General features: G+C 45.8%; 1 protein-coding gene across 1 annotated transcript in view; it reads right to left on the reverse strand.

The window, feature by feature from the left end:
* Nucleotides 1-22,208, reverse strand: part of LOC109873865 (neurexin-2) — a 274,209-nt gene that overhangs the window by 185,547 nt on the left and 66,454 nt on the right. Inside the window, exons 8-12 of the mRNA XM_031808787.1 lie at nucleotides 12,333-12,452; nucleotides 11,740-12,121; nucleotides 9,195-9,385; nucleotides 4,833-5,006; nucleotides 4,590-4,709 (exon numbers count right to left, since the gene is read on the reverse strand). Coding sequence (XP_031664647.1) covers nucleotides 4,590-4,709; nucleotides 4,833-5,006; nucleotides 9,195-9,385; nucleotides 11,740-12,121; nucleotides 12,333-12,452 — 987 coding nt within the window. The remainder of the gene's footprint in view (nucleotides 1-4,589; nucleotides 4,710-4,832; nucleotides 5,007-9,194; nucleotides 9,386-11,739; nucleotides 12,122-12,332; nucleotides 12,453-22,208) is intronic.

Below are 22,208 nucleotides of genomic sequence, written 5' to 3' on the forward strand. Positions count from 1 at the left end.
GTAATGAGGCTGTAACAGTGTTTGTTGCTTTTTGAAAATGATCATCTAATGTAATGACTCCACCAGGGAGCTTGAAGAGAAAGTTACTAAAGCACCTCATATATCCTCGTAGGTCTAGTAATTCCGAGGAATAGACACATGCAAGCACCATTACATATCATTATTTCTGCACGTCACTGCAGCAAATTAGGTTTAACTCTTCAAGGCCACTTCACAGAAAGCTTATAATAATCTCCTGCTATTGTAACCAATAACCCTGAATTTTCATTAAAAAAACAATACAGTTATTTAGTACAGAGGAAGAAATCAACTGTGAAGTCAAAGTAACAGAAAAAAGCAACAGGCAGTATTTCCCCCTTATTTTCAAATGTATCTATATTGCATTAATACACGCACCTGAAATGTCTTTGTAGCATTAATAGACTAGAGAATAACTGTCCCCCAGAACATTTTCATGGAAGCAAAATGAAGGGAGAGCGAAAACAAGACGTCTTTTCCTTGCCATGTCACCCCCCCACACACCCCCGCCACACACACACAAACCTCTCACCCCCCACACCCCCCCGCCACACACACACACACAAACCTCTCACCCCCCCACACACACACACACCTACCTCTCACCCCCCCCCCACACACACACACACCTACCTCTCACCCCCCACACCCCCCCCGCCACACACACACACACACAAACCTCTCACCCCCCCACACCCACCCACACACACAAACCTCTCACCCCCCCCACACACACACACACCTACCTCTCACACCCCCACCTCTTACCCCCAGACACCTCTCCCACCCACACACACACCTATCACCCCTCCACACATACACACCTCTCACCCCCCCAAACACAAATCCCTCATCCCCCCCACACACACACCTCTCACCCCTTCATACCCACACCTCTCACCCCCCCAAACACATCTCTCTCACGCCCCCCTCCCAAACACACACCTCTCACCCCCCCAAACACACACCTCTCACCCCTCCATCCCCCACCTCACCCCCCCCAAAACACACACCTCTCACCCCTCCATACACACACCTCTCACCCCTCCATACCCACACCTCTCACCCCCCCAAAACACACCCCTCTCACCCCCCCAAAACACATCTCTCTCACCCCCCCAAAACACACACCTCTCACCCCCCCAAACACACACCTCTCACCTCCCCAAACACACACCTCTCACCTCCCCAAACACACACCTCTCACCCCCCAAAACACGCACCTCTCACCCCCCCAAAACACACCTCTCACCCTCCCAAACACACACCTCTCACCCCCCTAAACAAACACACCTCTCACCCCCCCCCCCCAAAACACCCAGTTATTTAGTACAGAGGAAGAAATCAACTGTGAAGTCAAAGTAACAGAAAAAAGCAACAGGCAGTATTTCCCCCTTATTTTCAAATGTATCTATATTGCATTAATACACGCACCTGAAATGTCTTTGTAGCATTAATAGACTAGAGAATAACTGTCCCCCAGAACATTTTCATGGAAGCAAAATGAAGGGAGAGCGAAAACAAGACGTCTTTTCCTTGCCATGTCACCCCCCCCACACACCCCCGCCACACACACACAAACCTCTCACCCCCCACACCCCCCCGCCACACACACACACACAAACCTCTCACCCCCCACACACACACACACCTACCTCTCACCCCCCCCCCACACACACACACACCTACCTCTCACCCCCCACACCCCCCCGCCACACACACACACACAAACCAGAAAGATGAGCTGTTTTTGTTATCATACAAAATGTTGCCTGACATTATAATAACAAATTATTTCCCAGTTAAATTAAAGAAAAACATCTCCAGGGAAAATAGACCCCCCCCACACACACATCTCTCACCCCCCCAAACACACAACTCTCAACCCCCCACACACACATCTCTCACCCCCCCACACACACATCTCTCACCCCCCCCCCACACACATCTCTCACCCCCCCACACACACATCTCTCACCCCCCCAAACACACAACTCTCAACCCCCCACACACACATCTCTCACCCCCCCACACACACATCTCTCACCCCCCCCCACACACATCTCTCACCCCCCCACACACACATCTCTCACCCCCCTAAACAAACACACCTCTCACCCCCCCCCCCCCAAAACACCCAGTTATTTAGTACAGAGGAAGAAATCAACTGTGAAGTCAAAGTAACAGAAAAAAGCAACAGGCAGTATTTCCCCCTTATTTTCAAATGTATCTATATTGCATTAATACACGCACCTGAAATGTCTTTGTAGCATTAATAGACTAGAGAATAACTGTCCCCCAGAACATTTTCATGGAAGCAAAATGAAGGGAGAGCGAAAACAAGACGTCTTTTCCTTGCCATGTCACCCCCCCACACACCCCCGCCACACACACACAAACCTCTCACCCCCCACACCCCCCCGCCACACACACACACACAAACCTCTCACCCCCCCACACACACACACACCTACCTCTCACCCCCCCACACACACACACACCTACCTCTCACCCCCCACACCCCCCCGCCACACACACACACACAAACCAGAAAGATGAGCTGTTTTTGTTATCATACAAAATGTTGCCTGACATTATAATAACAAATTATTTCCCAGTTAAATTAAAGAAAAACATCTCCAGGGAAAATAGACCCCCCCCACACACACATCTCTCACCCCCCCAAACACACAACTCTCAACCCCCCACACACACATCTCTCACCCCCCCACACACACATCTCTCACCCCCCCCCACACACATCTCTCACCCCCCACACACACATCTCTCACCCCCCCAAACACACAACTCTCAACCCCCCACACACACATCTCTCACCCCCCCACACACACATCTCTCACCCCCCCCAAACACACATCTCTCACCCCCCCAAACACACAACTCTCAACCCCCCACACACACATCTCTCACCCCCCCACACACACATCTCTCACCCCCCCCACACACACATCTCTCACCCCCCCAAACACACATATCTCACCCCCCACACACACACATCTCTCACCCCCCCAAACACACATCTCTCACCCCCCCAAACACACAACTCTCAACCCCCCACACACACATCTCTCACCCCCCCACACACACATCTCTCACCCCCCCAAACACACAACTCTCAACCCCCCACACACACATCTCTCACCCCCCCACACACACATCTCTCACCCCCCCAAACACACAACTCTCAACCCCCCACACACACATCTCTCACCCCCCCACACACACATCTCTCACCCCCCCCCCCCACACATCTCTCACCCCCCCAAACACATCTCTCACCCCCCCAAACACACATCTCTCACCCCCCCAAACACACATCTCTCACCCCCCCAAACACACATCTCTCACCCCCCCACACACACATCTCTCACCCCCCCAAACACACAACTCTCAACCCCCCACAACAGAAAGATGAGCTGTTTTTGTTATCAAACAAAACGTTGTCTGACATTATAATAAATGATTTAAATGACAGAAAAAAATCTCCAGGGAAAATAGACTCCTGTTCCCCTACTATAGCATGAGTATGTTCTATTAGCACACTACTCTAGAATCAGATGTTCAGGGGAACCTCCATTAGAAGAGAGGTACCAATAATCAGTCATTTAGTGTGGACATACGTCTAACCTGGAAGTCAATAACAATGCCTAATGGATGAATGGACTCATTGTACTGCAGAGACATTAACACCTCAGATGAGAGGCTTTGAAGAAGTGCATAAGAGAAGCCTCCTTACAGAAAGGTCAACATGGGTCTGTTAGTTTGACCCAGCCATAATGACTTTAGGTGACCAGAAGTGGATCTGTCTTCTCTGCCATTGATGAGCCAGACGTCTCTAACCAGCAGCCACGAAGGACAGTTACAATGTCAATATTTGTTGATGAATGAAGGAAGGATGCATGATACTTCCTTACCTGTTCTGTTTTGCAGAGGACGCACGCACATCATTTGAGAAAAAGGTTTTGGAATTGAAGGCACATACTTATTTTGTGCCAACAATGACACAATTTGACAGGTGAAAATAATGCTCACCAAAGGCGTTTTCACATATGAAATTCGATACCCTGGTTCGGTTTCCTGGAGAGTTTGTGAGAATTTTACAGAATACGTTTTGCTTTCACAAGACCTGAAAATAACCGTTTCAGGGTGCGATTAGCAAGATGCGCATTCTTCAAGCTAGTGAGTTAGCTTGTTTACAACATGCAAAAAAGTTCCACGCAACTCAAGCTGCAGCGTCACAATACCTGGTACTCAGGTCCTGGATCTTGGACCTGCTTTCTCATGCAGGTCCAGGATTCGTTACAGCCGGGTTTCGTTTGAATTTCACACATGCTTTATAGCGTTGATCAGGGTACCAAACACTCCAGGATCCGGATCATAAGGGGATATATGAAAGCGCCCTAAAATAAACCATTCAAATGCAACTTCAACCTTCCCTCCATTCCTCACTCCGTGACGTTTTTCAACGATGTCAAGGTAAAGTCACAAGGAAAGGAGAAAGGAAAGATAGCGTAGTTTTGAACCAGTCAGATGAAAGAGATAGCACTCACGGTCGCTGCAGAATGCTCCTCCATAGGAGGTCATGGTGCAGTCACAGGAGAAGCCCTCCCACTGCTGGAGACACACCCCCTGGTGATGACACGAGTCCTCTGTACAGGTGCTGCTCGGGCCTGGAGAGGGGAGGGGGGAGAAAAAGGATGCTCGTGCAGTGAACCATAAGGTGGATCCACAGGTGATGGCCTGCTCCTCGGAGGTGTTCATGACCCCATGGCTGTGTCCCTGTTAATACGTACCTTCACAGCCCCGCTCCACCTGGCCCACCCTGTGGAGGGCGTCTGCCATCAGGTCAGGAAGTCTCCCGTTCAGGTCCACGGAGGCCAGGCAGCCCTGGTACCCATCGCGGGACGCAATCAGCTTGGGCAGGCTACTGTACATGGTCTTCCCCACACCACCAACATACAGCTCCCCTGGAACACACAGCATCAATCAATCAGAGCATGTGTTCCTGGAAGAGAATGATTATTCTCAGTAGTCACAGCAGATACGCCTCCAGGTAGTGGGAGGTTATAAGCAACCGTCACTCATTGAGTTAAAGCAGCCATGAACAAATCTGATACCCTAACACCTGCTTTGTGTTTGATAAATGTTCTGCAATTATAGGCCTCCGATAATGCTAGTTAACGTTCAGATCAGACAGATCTCCTTACGATTTACAACCTCCAAGAAGCCATTTGGTGGCATGTTGCATCAGATGCAGGTGAGCACAGCTCTAAGTCATTTAAACCAATGATGATCTGTTTTCATCAGATTGATGCTCCTCTCAAGAGAGTGTTTCCTTTAATAGAAACCCTCCCAGCCACAGTAATCATTCACAGATTATATGTCAATTGCAAGCCGAGAAATGTACATACAGTATCTGAGAATTCCTCTGTGATGTGATGTTTATTGGCAAATATAGCAAAGAAAATCTGTTTATTTTCTCTGCAGAAATATGTGAAATGCTACATGGCTGATAACGCAAGGATAATACCAAGCTGGTGTACAGTCATTTAAAAACCGCAGGACATAAACATGAGAAGTAAAGTTTCATTTAACAGCATAGTAAAATGTCTTAAATTTCTTTAAACGCTACCCTGTTAATTTATACAGCACAGGGGAAAAAAAGTATGATTTCATAGTCTGCCATATTTGGCTTATACCGATTACACAAGAAGTTCAGCCAGCAGACCCTTGAGATATGGAGAAACTTCAATTCATCTTTCATGTTCTGAGGAATTAAGTGAGAGACAAAACTAGATGAAATAAAATAGAAGAGGATCTACCATATAAGATGAGGATTAAGGAGCATTAATGGTGAATGTCTACAATAACAAGATTGAAGAATAATATTCATTTGGATCTACAACTGAAACTAACATATAATTGGCACAGCTGCTGTTACCCAAAATATTTATCCCAAAACATGTTGCCCAGTACTGTGCGTAGTTAAATTTTTTAAATTTTATTAAATTCTCTATCACATAGGTAATGCTGGTGACATTGTCATGCTGGAGGGTCATGTCAGGATGAGCCTGCAGGAAGGATAGCACATGAGGGAGGAGGATGTCTTCCCTCTAACACACAGCGTTGAGATTGCCTGCAATGACAGCAAGCTCAGTCCGATGATGCTGTGACACATCGCCCCAGACCATGACGGACCCTCCACCTCCAAATCGATCCCGCTCCAGAGTACAGGCCTCGGTGTAACGCTCATTCCTTCGACAATAAATGCAAATCCGACCATCACCCCTGGTGAGACAAAACCGCAACTTTTTGCCAGGCCTGTCTGGTCCAGCGACGGTGGGTTTGTGCCCATAGGAGACTTGTTGCCGGTGATGTCTGTTGAGGACCTGCCTTACAACAGGCCTACAAGCCCTCAGTCCAGCCTCTCTCAGCCTATTGCGGACAGTCTGAGCACTGACAGAGTGATTGTGCGTTCCTGGTGTAACTCGGGCAGTTGTTGTTGCCATCCTGTACCTGTCCCGCAGGTGTGATGTTTGGATGTACCAATCTTGTGCAGGTGTTGTTACACGTGGTCTACCACTGCGAGGACGATCAGCTGTCCGTCCTATCTCCCTGTAGCGCGGTCTTAGGCATCTCACAGTATGGACATTGCAATTTATTGCCCTGGCCACATCTGCAGTCCTCATGCCTCCTTGCAGCATGCCTAAGGCACATTCACGCAGATGAGCAGAGACCCTGGGTATCTCTCTTTTGGTGTTTTTCAGAGTCAGTAGAAAGTCATCTTTAGTGTCCTAAGTTTTCATAACTGACCTGAATTGCCTACTGTCTGTAAGCTGTTGGTGTCTTAACAACCGTTCCACAGGTGCATGTTCATTAATTGTTTATGGTTCATTGAACAAGCATGGGAAACAGTGTTTATACCCTTTACAATGAAGATCTGTGAAGTTATTTGGATTTTTATGAATTATCTTTGAAAGACAGGGTCCGGAAAAAGGGATGTTTCTTTTTTGCTGAGTTTAGATAGCAGAGAAGTTCTACTGCGTTAGAAACCTTTTTCCTTGACATAGCTTTCCCTATCCTGGTCTGTAGTGTTGTTGCCGTGAGAGGAAGCACTAACACGTATGCTAACTGGTCAACAACATCTGTAAATACCTACAGCAAGGGCAATCTGTCAGGCATTAATCACCTAACGGTTTCCTATGTACAGCCCATCAGAGCTCTCATAATACCATTCCAGCCTCCAGTACAAAGCAAGGCCAGTGATCTGGATCACAGAAAATTGTGCAATTTCATGGGCCCATACCCCAGGATGGCATTATAATTGGGTAAATAGGCCTGTGTGCACTTGGATTGGTAACATGAAGGTCATGCAGGCTGCCTGTTGCAGGTAGATAAATGCTGCTGCTGTTCTCTGCTGCTCTCTGCTGCTGCTCTCTGCTGCTGCTCTCTGCTGCTGCTCTCAGCTGCTGTTCTCTGCTGCTGCTCTCTGCTGCTCTCTGCTGCTGCTGCTCTCTGCTGCTCTCTGCTGCTGGTGCTGCTGCATTTCCCTGCTGTTCTCCCTGCTGTTCTCTGTCCACTGCTGGCACTCTTTGATCACCTCTCTTTTAATCTCATTTCACTTTCATTCACTAAGTACAAAGACTTCATTTTCTTCCCACCCAAAGCATTCCTCTCCTCGGCATGACAGTCTACCAAAAAAACTAATTCATTTTGATTCCTTTATCTTCATAAAGCCTATTGAACAACACAGCAATCATAGCTGGTGTCTGTACTCAGCGTTTTGACAGCAACAAACACAGATGTGTGCTTCTGACAGTTGGATTTTAGTATCTGTTGATCTGAAATACTGCACTAAGTCCACTCCCTGTATTGTATACAGTGCTTTCAGAAAGTATTCAGACTCCTTGACTTTTTCCACATTTTGTTACATTACAGACATATTCTAAAATGGATTAAACAATTATAATAACCCTTAGCAATATACATACATTACTACATAATGACAAAATGAAAACAGGTTTTTAGATATTTTAGCTAATGTATTACAAATAAAAAACAGAAATACCTAATTATTCAGACCCTTTGCTATGAGACTCAAAACGGAGTGACCAAGAAACCGATGGTCACTCTGACAGAGCTCCAGAGTTCCTCTGTGGAGATGGGAGAACCTTCCAGAAGGACAACCATCTCCGCAGCACTCCACAAATCTGACCTTTATGGTAGAGTGACCAAACGGAAGCCACTCCTCAGTAAAATGCACATGACAGCCCGCTTGGAGTTTGTCAAAAGGCACTTAAGGACTCAGACCATGAGAAACAAGATTCTCTGGTCTGATGAAACCAAGATCGAACTCTTTGGCATGAATGCCAAGCGTCACGTCTGGAGGAAACCTGGCACCATCCCTATGGTGAAGCATGGTGGTGGTAGCATCATGCTGTGAGGATGTTTTTCAGCGGCAGGGACTGGGATACTAGTCAGGGTCGAGGCAAAGCTGAACGGAGCAAAGTACAGAGAGAGATCCTTGATGAAAACCTGATCCAGAGAGCTCAGCACCTCAGTCTGGGGCGAAGGTTCACCTTCCAACAGGACAACGACCGTAAGCACACAACCAAGACAATGCAGGAGTGGCTTCGGGACAAGTCTCAACATCCTTGAGAGGACCAGTCAGAGTCCGGACTTTAACCCGATTGAACATCTCTGTAGATACCGGGAAATAGCTGTGCAGAAACACTCCCCATCCAACCTGACAGAGCTTGAGAGGATCCGCAGGGAAGAATGGGAGAAACCCCCCAAATACAGGTGTGCCAAGCTTGTAGCATCATACCCAAGAAGACTTGAGGCTATAATCTCTGCCAAAGGTGCTTCAACAAAGTACTGAGTAATTGGTCTGTATACATAAGTAAATGTAATTATTATAATAAAAAAATTAAAAATTGCAACATTTTCGAAAAAACTGTTTTTGCTTTGTCATTATGGGGTATTGTGTGTAGATAGAGGAGGGAAAAAACTATTCAATCAATTTTAGAATAAAGCTGTAACGTAGCAAAATGTGGAAAACGTCAATGGGTCTGAATACTTTCCGAATGCTCTGTACACCCAGCAGGAGTACCATGGCTGGAGGCAGTTTTGAGGAGTGGTAGCGTATACCATACCTTTGAGGTCCAGTTTACGGGCTCCGTTGTAGTGCTGGGTGACGGTGCGGGAGTCGGTCTTGAGGATGTGCACGTTGTTGTCATCCCGGGACACCACCACGTTATGCCACTGATTGTCGTTGAGAGGCTTCTCAGAGTTGCCCTTCATGAGTGACGGTCCGTTACCCAGGTCAAACACATAATGGATGTACCTACAACACAACATTACATTGTGCACAAGTCAATTTACACAATGACTAAAAGATACTGTGTCTAGGTAAATATTAAAATGTAAAGGACATCTACAATTGATAAGGACGACATTGCAACATCCTGTCCTTTTGAAATGCAGATTCAATGCATATTGATAATATTAACAGAAACATCAGAGAAAGTGTAGTACCAGCAGCACTGAGAGATATGACAGTCCTCTCTTCAGCCCATGGATCCAGTATTGCTGTGTGCCGCTGGCTAAAGGCTCCACAGCTTAGAATAACTCCTGCTGACTAATTGTTTACTGTGTGACAGTATTTCTGGGCAAAACTGGACCGCGGTTAAACATCTGCGGGATTATTGTTCGCTCTTTCACTCTTACTTGCTCTATCCGTCTCGTTTCACTAAAACATTCTGAATACATTCCTTTATATGGCTCCGGCTGACAGAATCAAAGTATTCCATATAACATCAAATAACTTGTTGAGCAAGAGAACAGGGGAACAGTGGTAGGCAGCTGTGCTATTATTAATCTATCCCATACACACTCTGCATGGTTACAGCACCTAACAAAATATGTTGCATAATAGGTTGAACACAATCTTTACACCACTCACCCTTTGACCAGCTCCACCATGATGAAGTCACTGCCGTCTTTACCCCAACACACCACTCACCCTTTGACCAGCTCCACCATGATGAAGTCACTGCCGTCTTTACCCCAACACACCACTCACCCTTTGACCAGCTCCACCATGATGAAGTCACTGCCGTCTTTACCCCAACACACCACTCACCCTTTGACCAGCTCCACCATGATGAAGTCACTGCCGTCTTTAACCCAACACACCACTCACCCTTTGACCAGCTCCACCATGATGAAGTCACTGCCGTCTTTACCCCAGCACACCACTCACCCTTTGACCAGCTCCACCATGATGAAGTCACTGCCGTCTTTACCCCAACACACCACTCACCCTTTGACCAGCTCCACCATGATGAAGTCACTGCCGTCTTTACCCCAACACACCACTCACCCTTTGACCAGCTCCACCATGATGAAGTCACTGCCGTCTTTACCCCAACACACCACTCACCCTTTGACCAGCTCCACCATGATGAAGTCACTGCCGTCTTTACCCCAACACACCACTCACCCTTTGACCAGCTCCACCATGATGAAGTCACTGCCGTCTTTACCCCAACACACCACTCACCCTTTGACCAGCTCCACCATGATGAAGTCACTGCCGTCTTTACCCCAACACACCACTCACCCTTTGACCAGCTCCACCATGATGAAGTCACTGCCGTCTTTACCCCAACACACCACTCACCCTTTGACCATCTCCACCATGATGAAGTCACTGCCGTCTTTACCCCAACACACCACTCACCCTTTGACCAGCTCCACCATGATGAAGTCACTGCCGTCTTTACCCCAACACTCCACTCACCCTTTGACCAGCTCTACCATGATGAAGTCACTGCCGTCTTTACCCCAACACACCACTCACCCTTTGACCAGCTCCACCATGATGAAGTCACTGCCGTCTTTACCCCAACACACCACTCACCCTTTGACCAGCTCCACCATGATGAAGTCACTGCCGTCTTTACCCCAACACACCACTCACCCTTTGACCAGCTCCACCATGATGAAGTCACTGCCGTCTTTACCCCAACACACCACTCACCCTTTGACCAGCTCCACCACGATGAAGTCACTGCCGTCTTTACCCCAACACACCACTCACCCTTTGACCAGCTCCACCATGATGAAGTCACTGCCGTCTTTACCCCAACACACCACTCACCCTTTGACCAGCTCCACCATGATGAAGTCACTGCCGTCTTTACCCCAACACACCACTCACCCTTTGACCAGCTCCACCATGATGAAGTCACTGCCGTCTTTACCCCAACACACCACTCACCCTTTGACCAGCTCCACCATGATGAAGTCACTGCCGTCTTTACCCCAACACACCACTCACCCTTTGACCAGCTCTACCATGATGAAGTCACTGCCGTCTTTACCCCAACACACCACTCACCCTTTGACCAGCTCTACCATGATGAAGTCACTGCCGTCTTTACCCCAACACACCACTCACCCTTTGACCAGCTCCACCATGATGAAGTCACTGCCGTCTTTACCCCAACACACCACTCACCCTTTGACCACACCATGATGAAGTCACTGCCGTCTTTACCCCAACACACCACTCACCCTTTGACCAGCTCCACCATGATGAAGTCACTGCCGTCTTTACCCCAACACACCACTCACCCTTTGACCAGCTCCACCATGATGAAGTCACTGCCGTCTTTACCCCAACACACCACTCACCCTTTGACCAGCTCCACCATGATGAAGTCACTGCCGTCTCCAGAGTTGAAGAGGAGCAGGCCGTCGGGGGAGGTGGTCTTGAACTGGAAGAAGAGGTGCATGGAGGCGTAGGCCTGCAGGGTAGAGAAGGCTAGGTAGCTGGCCCGGCTGTGGAAGGTCACAGGGTCAGCCACGATGCAGCGCATGCCGAAGCGAGCGTTGAGTTCGCAGTAGGAGATGTCTCCGTTCTTACACTGGTCCAGGTAGGGCACGCCATTGAAGGAGAGGGCCTGCAGGTGCCCTATGAAGTTGGTTGGCACCACAGAGATGAAGCGTCTCTCTGTCATGATGCCAGTCTCAATGTTGTGGAACTCCAGGCGGGTGTGGGCACCGGCCATATGGCCTGGGGTAGAGTAAATACATGATGATCGGCATAATATATATATTTAGCAGACACTTCTATCTAAAGCGACTTACAGTGGAGCACCATGCTCTACCGCCTGAGCTACAGAGGATCACAAACTGAACGTGAAATGTTTTTGGTATTTAGTGTATTACTATGAGGATCACAGTTTCCCTTCATCTCATGGTTTGACTCTGCTCTCCCCTCCTACCTTCCACAGTCACATTGTCCACAGAGAGCTGCAGGTTCTTCCCAAGACGTACCACCTTCACTGAGTGCCACTCATTGTCGTTCAGCTTCTGTCCTGCTAACAGCATCTCTGGGCCTTTACCTGAGGAAAGGTAAGGAGGAAGTCACCCGCAGAGCACAGTAATAAAGCATATCCCTCTTTCCAAGAGATCCCCGAATGAAAGAGACTTCCTGGTTAGAACACATTAACATACTATATCACCCATAAGCACACAAACACCTGCAACCTGGAAATGCCATTCAGTGAGGGCAGTACTGTATGTAAAGAAAAACTACACAACATCTCTCTCCTACGCTTACTTGCACAATCCTTACCGATGTTGTCAAAGAGAAATTCCTGTAACCTATGAAATCTCAAATAAGAAACGCAGTTCAGAATGTAAGAGCTCTGTCAATGTTTGTGTAAACAAACTGTTGGTTTGAGTTGAGAGTGCTTATTACACAACTGTACTGTACTCATCACAAGTGCCAAAAAAGGAAAACCAGCCACGTCACAAACACAGACGTCTTGCTTCCAGACAAATTAAACACTTTCTTTGCCTCATTTGAGGATAATACAGTGCCACAGACACGGCCCGCTACCAAGGACTGTGGGCTCTCCTTCTCCGTGTCCAATGTGAGTAAGACATTTAAACGTGTTAACCCTCACAAGGCTGCCGGCCCTGACGGCATCTCTAGCCGCGTCCCCAGAGCATGCACAGACCAGCTGGCTGGTGTGTTTATGAACATATTCAATTTCTCCCTATCCCAGTCTGCTGTCCCCACATGCTTCAAGATGGCCACCATTGTTCCTGTAACCAAGAATGAAAAGGTAACTGAACTAAATGACTATCGCCCCGTAGCACTCACTTCTGTCATCATGAAGTGCTTTGAGAAACTAGTCAAGGATCAAATCACCTCCACCTTACCTGTCACTAGTCCCACTTAAATTTGCTTACCACCCCAATAGGTCCACAGACAAAGCAATTGCCATCACACTGCACACTGACCTATCCCATCTGGACAAGAGGAATACCTATGTAAGAATGCTGTTCATTGACTATAGCTGAGCATTCAACACCATTGTACCCTCGAAGCTCATCATTAAGCTTGAGGCCCTGGCTCTCAACCCCGCCCTGTGCAACTGGGTCCTGGACTTCCAACTGGGCCGCCCCCAGGTGGTGAAGGTAGGAAACAACATCTACACTTCGCTGATCCTCAACACTGGTGCCCCACAAGGGTGTGTGCTTAGCCCCCTCTACTACTCCCTGTTCACCCACGACTGCGTGGCCATACACAACTCCAACTCAATCATCAAGTTTGCAGACAACACAACAATAGAAGGCTTGATTACCAACAATGACAAGACAGCCTACAGGGAGGAGATGAGGGCTCTCGAAATGTGGTGTCAGGAAAATAACCTCTCACACAACATCAACAAAATAAAGGAGATGATCGTGGACTTCAGGAAACAGCAGAGGGAGCACCCCCCTATCCAGCTCGACGGGACAGCAGTGGAGAAGGTGAAAAGTAAAGTTCCTCAGCGTACACATCACTGACAAACTGAAATGGTCCACACACACAGACAGTGTGGTGAAGAAGGCACAACAGCGCCTCAACCTCAGGAGGCTGAAGAAATTTGTCTTGTCACCTAAAACCCTCACAAACTTTTACAGATGCACAATTGAGTGCATCTTGTTGGCTGTATCACCGCCTGGTACGGCAACTGCAACACCCACAACCGCAAAGCATTCCAGACGGTGGTGAGGTCTGCACAACATATCATCGGGGGCAAACTACCTGCCCTCCAGGACACCTACAGCAGCCGACATCACAGGAAGGCCAAAAAGATCATCAAGGACAACAACCACCCGAGCTACTGCCTGTTCACCCCACTAACATCCAGCAGGCGAGGTTGGTATAGGTGCATCAATCGGACAATTTATTTATTTTTATTATTATTATGTTTTATTCTTGGGCCTCTATAACTATATCTATTGTTTTTATTTTTGTTGTTGTTGTGTGATTTGGATTAATCCCCTCTACCACACGGAACCCCACTAATCTACTGACGGAACGCAAGAGGTGGCTAACAACAGACCTCCATTCTATGCTAGCTTGCTACCGATGGCCTGGCTAGCTGTCTAAATCGCCATGACCCCCAACCAACCTCTCCACTCACTGGACCCTTTTGATCACTCGACTAAGCATGCCTCTCCTTAATGTCAATATCTCTTGTCCATTGCTGTTCTGGTTAGTGTTTATTGGCTTATTTCACTGTAGAGCCTCTAGTCCTGCTCACTATACCTTATCCAACCTATTAGTTCCACCACCCACACATGCAATGACGTCTCCTGGTTTCAATGATGTTTCTAGAGACAATATCTCTCTCTTCATCACTCAATACCTAGGTTTACCTCCACTGTATTCACATCCTACCATACCTTTGTCTGTACATTATACCTTGATGCTATTTTATTGCCCCCAGAAACCTCCTTTTACTCTCTGTTCCAGACGTTCTAGACGACCAATTCTTATTGCTTTTAGCCGCACCCTTATTCTACTCCTCCTATGTTCCTCTGGCGATGTAGAGGTGAATCCAGGCCCTGCGGTGCCTAGCTCCACTCCTATTCCCCAGGCGCTCTCTTTTGACGACTTCTGTAACCGTAATAGCCTTGGTTTCATGCATGTTAACATTAGAAGCCTCCTCCCTAAGTTTGTTCTATTCACTGCTTTACTACACTCTGCCAACCCGGATGTTCTAGCTGTGTCTGAATCCTGGCTTAGGAAGACCACCAAAAATGCAGACATTTTAATTCCAAACTACAACATTTTCAGACAAGATAGAACTGCCAAAGGGGGCGGTGTTGCAATCTACCTCAAAGATAGCCTGCAGAGTTCTGTCCTACTATCCAGGTCTGTACCCAAAAAATTTGAACTTCTACTTTTAAAAATCCACCTCTCTAAAAACAAGTCTCTCACCGTTGCCGCCTGCTATAGACCACCCTCTGCCCCCAGCTGTGCTCTGGACACCATATGTGAACTGATTGCCCCCCATCTATCTTCAGAGATCGTGCTGCTAGGCGACCTAAACTGGAACATGCTTAACACCCCAGCCATCCTACAATCTAAACTTGATGCCCTCAATCTCACACAAATTATCAATGAACCTACCAGGTACTCAGCGAGCAGGCCTTTCTAATCGACCTGGCCGGGGTATCCTGGAAGGATATTGATCTCATCCCGTCAGTAGAGGATGCCTGGATATTTTTTTTAAATGCCTTCCTAACCATCTTAAATAAACATGCCCCATTCAAGAAATTTAGAACCAGGAACAGATATAGCCCTTGGTTCTCCCCAGACCTGACTGCCCTTAACCAACACAAAAACATCCTATGGCGTTCTGCATTAGCATCGAACAGCCCCCGTGATATGCAGCTGTTCAGGGAAGCTAGAAACCATTATACACAGGCAGTTAGAAAAGCCAAGGCTAGCTTTTTCAAGCAGAAATTTGCTTCCTGCAACACTAACTCAAAAAAGTTCTGGGACACTGTAAAGTCCATGGAGAATAAGAACACCTCCTCCCAGCTGCCCACTGCACTGAAGATAGGAAACACTGTCACCACTGATAAATCCACCATTATTGAGAATTTCAATAAGCATTTTTCCACGCCTGGCCATGCTTTCCACCTGGCTACTCCTACCCCGGTCAACAGCACTGCACCCCTAACAGCAACTCGCCCAAGCCTTCCCCATTTCTCCTTCTCCCAAATCCATTCAGCTGATGTTCTGAAAGAGCTGCAAAATCTGGACCCCTACAAATCAGCCGGGCTAGACAATCTGGACCCTTTCTTTCTAAAATTATCTGCCGAAATTGTTGCCACCCCTATTACCTGTTCAACCTCTCTTTCGTGTCGTCTGAGATTCCCAAAGATTGGAAAGCAGCTGTGGTCTTCCCCCTCTTCAAAGGGGGGGACACTCTTGACCCAAACTGCTACAGACCTATATCTATCCTACCATGCCTTTCTAAGGTCTTCGAAAGCCAAGTCAACAAACAGATTACCGACCATTTCGAATCTCACCATACCTTCTCTGCTATGCAATCTGGTTTCAGAGCTGGTCATGGGTGCACCTCAGCGACGCTCAAGGTCCTAAACGATATCTTAACCGCCATCGATAAGAAACATTACTGTGCAGCCGTATTCATTGATCTGGCCAAGGCTTTCGACTCTGTCAATCACCACATCCTCATCGGCAGACTCGACAGCCTTGGTTTCTCAAATGATTGCCTCGCCTGGTTCACCAACTACTTCTCTGATAGAGTTCAGTGTATCAAATCGGAGGGTCTGCTGTCCGGACCTCTGGCAGTCTCTATGGGGGTGCCACAGGGTTCAATTCTTGGACCGACTCTCTTCTCTGTATACATCAATGAGGTCGCTCTTGCTGCTGGTGAGTCTCTGATCCACCTCTACGCAGACGACACCATTCTGTATACTTCCGGCCCTTCTTTGGACACTGTGTTAACAACCCTCCAGGCAAGCTTCAATGCCATACAACTCTCCTTCTGTGGCCTCCAATTGCTCTTAAATACAAGTAAAACTAAATGCATGCTCTTCAACCGATCGCTACCTGCACCTACCCGCCTGTCCAACATCACTACTCTGGACGTCTCTGACTTAGAATACGTGGACAACTACAAATACTTAGGTGTCTGGTTAGACTGTAAACTCTCCTTCCAGACCCATATCAAACATCTCCAATCCAAAGTTAAATCTAGAATTGGCTTCCTATTTCGCAACAAAGCATCCTTCACTCATGCTGCCAAACATACCCTTGTAAAACTGACCATCCTACCAATCCTCGACTTTGGCGATGTCATTTACAAAATAGCCAGTGTACAGTGCAATCCGTTTTGTCACCAAAGCCCCATATACTACCCACCATTGCGACCTGTACGCTCTCGTTGGCTGGCCCTCGCTTCATACTCGTCGCCAAACCCACTGGCTCCATGTCATCTACAAGACCCTGCTAGGTAAAGTCCCCCCTTATCTCAGCTCGCTGGTCACCATAGCATCTCCCACCTGTAGCACACGCTCCAGCAGGTATATCTCTCTAGTCACCCCCAAAACCAATTCTTTCTTTGGCCGCCTCTCCTTCCAGTTCTCTGCTGCCAATGACTGGAACGAACTACAAAAATCTCTGAAACTGGAAACACTTATCTCCCTCACTAGCTTTAAGCACCAACTGTCAGAGCAGCTCACAGATTACTGCACCTGTACATAGCCCACCTATAATTTAGCCCAAACAACTACCTCTTTCACAACTGTATTTAATTTATTTATTTATTTTGCTCCTTCGCACCCCATTATTTTTATTTCTACTTTGCACATTCTTCCATTGCAAAACTACCATTCCAGTGTTTTACTTGCTATATTGTATTGCTATATTGTATTTACTTTGCCATCATGGCCTTTTTTGCCTTTACCTCCCTTATCTCAATGCTCACAATGCTCACATTGTATATAGACTTGTTTATACTGCATTATTGACTGTATGTTTGTTTTACTCCATGTGTAACTCTGTGTCGTTGTATCTGTCGAACTGCTTTGCTTTATCTTGGCCAGGTCGCAATTGTAAATGAGAACTTGTTCTCAACTTGCCTACCTAACTTGCCTAAAATAAATAAATAAAAAGCTGGGAACGAGAGACTGAAAAACAGCTTCTATCTCAAGGCCATCAGACTGTTAAACAGCCATCACTAGTACAGAGAGGCTGCTGCCTACATACAGACTTGAAATCATTGGCCACTTTAATACAAATGGATCACTTGTCACTTTAATAATGCCACTTTAATAATGTTTACATATCTTGCATTATTCATCTCATATGTCCAGTGGGGCAAAAAAGTATTTAGTCAGCCACCAATTGTGCAAGTCCCCCTACTTAAAAAGATGAGAGAGGCCTGTAATTTTCATCATAGGTACACTTCAACTATGACAGACAAAATTAGAAAAAAAATCCTGGAAATCACATTGTAGGACTTTTTATGAATTTATTTGCAAATTATGGTGGAGAAATCAACTGTGGGAGCAATTATTAGGAAATGGAAGACATACAAGACCACTGGTAATCTCCCTCGATCTGGGACTCCACACAAGATCTCACCCCGTGGGGTCAAAATGATCACAAGAACGGTGAGCAAATGACCTGCAGAGAGCTGGGACCAAAGTAACAAAGCCTACCATCAGCAAGGGCATTGAAGATGAAACGTGGCTGGGTCTTTCAGCATGACAATGATCCCAAACACACCGCCCGGGCGCCCTGGCTTCGTAAGAAGCATTTCAAGGTCCTGGAGTGGCCTAGCCAGTCTCCAGATCTCAACCCCATAGAAAATCTTTGGAGAGAGTTGAATGTCCGTGTTGCCCAGCAACAGCCCCAAGACATCACTGCTCTAGAGGAGATCTGCATGGAGGAATGGGCCAAAATACCAGCAACAGTGTGTGAAAACCTTCTGAAGACTTACAGAAAATGTTTGACCTCTGTCATTGCCAACAAAGGGTATATAACAAAGTATTGAGATAAACTTTTGTTATTGACCAAATACTTATTTTCCACCATAATTTGTAAATAAATTCATTAAAAATCCTACAATGTGATTTTCTGGATTTTTTCTTCTCATTTTGTCTGTCATAGTTGAAGTGTACCTATGATGAAAATTACAGGCCTCTCTCATCTTTTTAAGTGGGAGAACTTGCACAATTGGTGGCTGACTAAATACTTTTACGTCTCCTCTATATGAAATGGTATATCAACTCTTTAGACAACCAGCTAACACATGTGTAGTATCCAGAGACTTGGCCGGTGGAAAGAGTTTTATAGCTCCAGGATTTCTGCTAAATCCTCTGCTTTTTCCCCCAGCTCTCAAGGTTTGATTTGAAAATAGGTCACAATGCGGAAGCTTTGCCACTGCAGCACAGTCAACCCCGATTATTGGCTATGCAACAGGCCGACACAGCAATTCAAAGGAGTTCTGACATGGCTAGGAAAGCTAATTGGCCATGCCTAAGCCAGACGGCCTCCAGGGGTTTGTCTGTCTAATTGAGATCAGGGTGTCTGACAATAACAGAGAGAGGACACTGCTACTGGGACGCTGCTACTGGGACGCTGCAGCTGATGATATGAATTGGTTTCCAAGTACTTCACTATTTCCTCCTCTGGGAGAGAGAGGCCACTGGCTTCTGGCGTTTTACAGCAGAGCAAGTGTCTCGGCAGGGGGCAACATTCTAGACCAACTACAAAGTTATCTGACACAGTAGCTATGGCACTTAACACTGTGTTGTAACTCTGGGTGTCACAGGAACACATTAGTGTGACTGTCATGAGGCAGGGGGATTTCTCTCTCCATGTTCACACCCACAGACCCTTTTTGCCCAACCTTCATATATAATGAGTCATAAACCTTTCAGGAAGTGGTTATGTCTTCCTGCTCTTGCGTGATGGCTGACCTAAGAACGATGTACAAACAAAAGGAAGCAGTCACACCAGCTCGAAGGAAAAGGTTGAACTCTGACCCGTCAGGAGACACGAACGAGGTCATGTTGTGTGTCTAACAAAGGTTTCCTTGGTTCAACATCCCATGATGTTGGGCAGGAAAACACCCAACTCCCTCTCAGAAAAACATTCTTAATACAAAGGCAAATGATAAAGTATTGACTTTTATCCCTACTCTTAAATACATTTGAAATGACGACTTGGATCAACTTGGAGGAGAACGAGAATTGTCTTGCAGGAGGGTGAGAGGAGAGAAGGCATGACAAAGAGTTGTCAGTCTTGGACTGAAACAGAAGTCACGGAAAAACATGGAACGCTGACAGGGACTGAAGAAAAATGGACAGACCTACACCTTTGTGAAAAATGAATGGCCCACGAGAGTGGCGTTTTGGACACCTTCACACCATGTGCTGCAACACAAAGCTGACTGCTCCAGTAGAGGTCGTTAGAACACTGTATATATAAATAACTTGACATTTGAAATGGCTTTATTCTTTTGAAACTTCTGTATGCGTAATGTTTACTGTTCATTTTAGTTGTTTATATCACTTTTGTATATTATCCACCTCACTTGCTTTGGCAATGTTAACACGTTTCCCATGCCAATAAAGCCCCTTGAATAGGTACTGACGCGGGTCAAGGAGAGACAAAGAGAAAGAAAGGACCTGACCAGTGACTCAGTAAATATGACAGCATTCTCTGTGTTTCATCCTTGACAATTCGCCATTGCTTTATCAACCATCATCTTTGTGTTTATTTTAATTGTGTGTTTCTTAGGATAATAATAAATTCTGTCTTTATAAAGAAATGTGGTTCTCTTGTTTTGACAAATGCTGGCTTTAATACAATTACAGACTTTACATTTCCTTTCAAATTGTTGATACAAGACTTTATGAATGTAGGCTAAACTACTAATTAGATATTCAAGTAAATTGTTCCCTTTGAATAAAAACAATTACTGGTGCCCTTATGCAATGTTATTAATTTAGAACAGCAGGCAAATTAATGAATTCAGTTACCAATTATAACCAATTATTAGACTACTAAAGTCCCTACAACCGGTACATTGTCATCTTATAACATAAAATTCAGCTTTAAGTACTTATTGACATGTTTGATTACAGTATCCAACAATGACATCTAATCTTAGAAACGGTGAGGCATGGGGCAGAGCGGTGCTTTTCCAATATGAAACCTTGTTACAATTGTAAAACAACAATATACTGTCAGTCTCTTTTCAGACCATTATATCAGCATGTCTATTATTCCCAAATAACCTTCAGATCTTAGTATGGAACCCCGGTCATGTTCCTCTTTATTGACTGTGGGTTTATGTCCTACAAAACCCACGTTCACCTACTAAATCAACACAACAGTCTACTTTACTGAGCAGTTGGAGGGAGGTACAGACAAATATTTACAGAGCGGAGGAGATGGGACTATTCATCTGAAGTGAACTGTGTTAAAGCAGTGTTGGTCTGGTCTCTGAGGAGGGCTCCCCTGCCATCTAATAATGGAGCCTCAGCCCAAACACCCACTCTGTGGTTCAGCGGAGAGCATTTCTGCCAGGATCAAGTACATACACATTTTAGAGAAGTTCGCAAGCAAGTGTTGCAAGGGCTGTATAGTGGTGTGCTGAACAGTAAGAATTCTGGTGTGTCAGAAAGCACAGAAATCACTAGATATCCACAATGAAGTGAAGTGCTTTTTTATGTCTACACACCCTAGCTGGAGATTGCGACCTCCACACTTGTAGCCTAAGTCAAGTATTTCTCATTGTTGTTTTTCTAATATAGACCAATATCTCAAATACTATTTAAAATATCTAAATTGCTTTCACATACATTTCAAAGTAAGTATTCAGATATATTTAAAAAATACAATATCGGAATGTACTGTATTTGGAAAAACACTTGGAAAGTATTAGCATGTATTTGAAAATACAAAATTACAAATACACTCCCATGAATATAACCCAGGTATTTGAAAATAATATTTGATAATACTTTCAAATAGTAGGCTATTTTTAGGAAATACTTGTAAAAATACTTTTAAATGTTTCCAATGATTCACATCATTTGAAAATATTCAAATACACAGAAAAATAAGTATTTAGATATCACACACTGATTCACAGCACGTTACATTAATATTACGTTACATGATTTTAGTTCATTCGCTATTATGGGGAGTTGTTTAACAAGCAAACATTGTTTCTGTGGTTATTTCCTGTAATTGATCTGCTGTTTGATCGTCTGAGTGGATGCAATGTTTAGGAGCTAACATTAGCATAAACTTATTGGGTAGA

This window comes from Oncorhynchus kisutch, linkage group LG29 (genome assembly GCF_002021735.2).
Source record: "Oncorhynchus kisutch isolate 150728-3 linkage group LG29, Okis_V2, whole genome shotgun sequence".
NCBI classification, from domain to species: domain Eukaryota; kingdom Metazoa; phylum Chordata; class Actinopteri; order Salmoniformes; family Salmonidae; genus Oncorhynchus; species Oncorhynchus kisutch.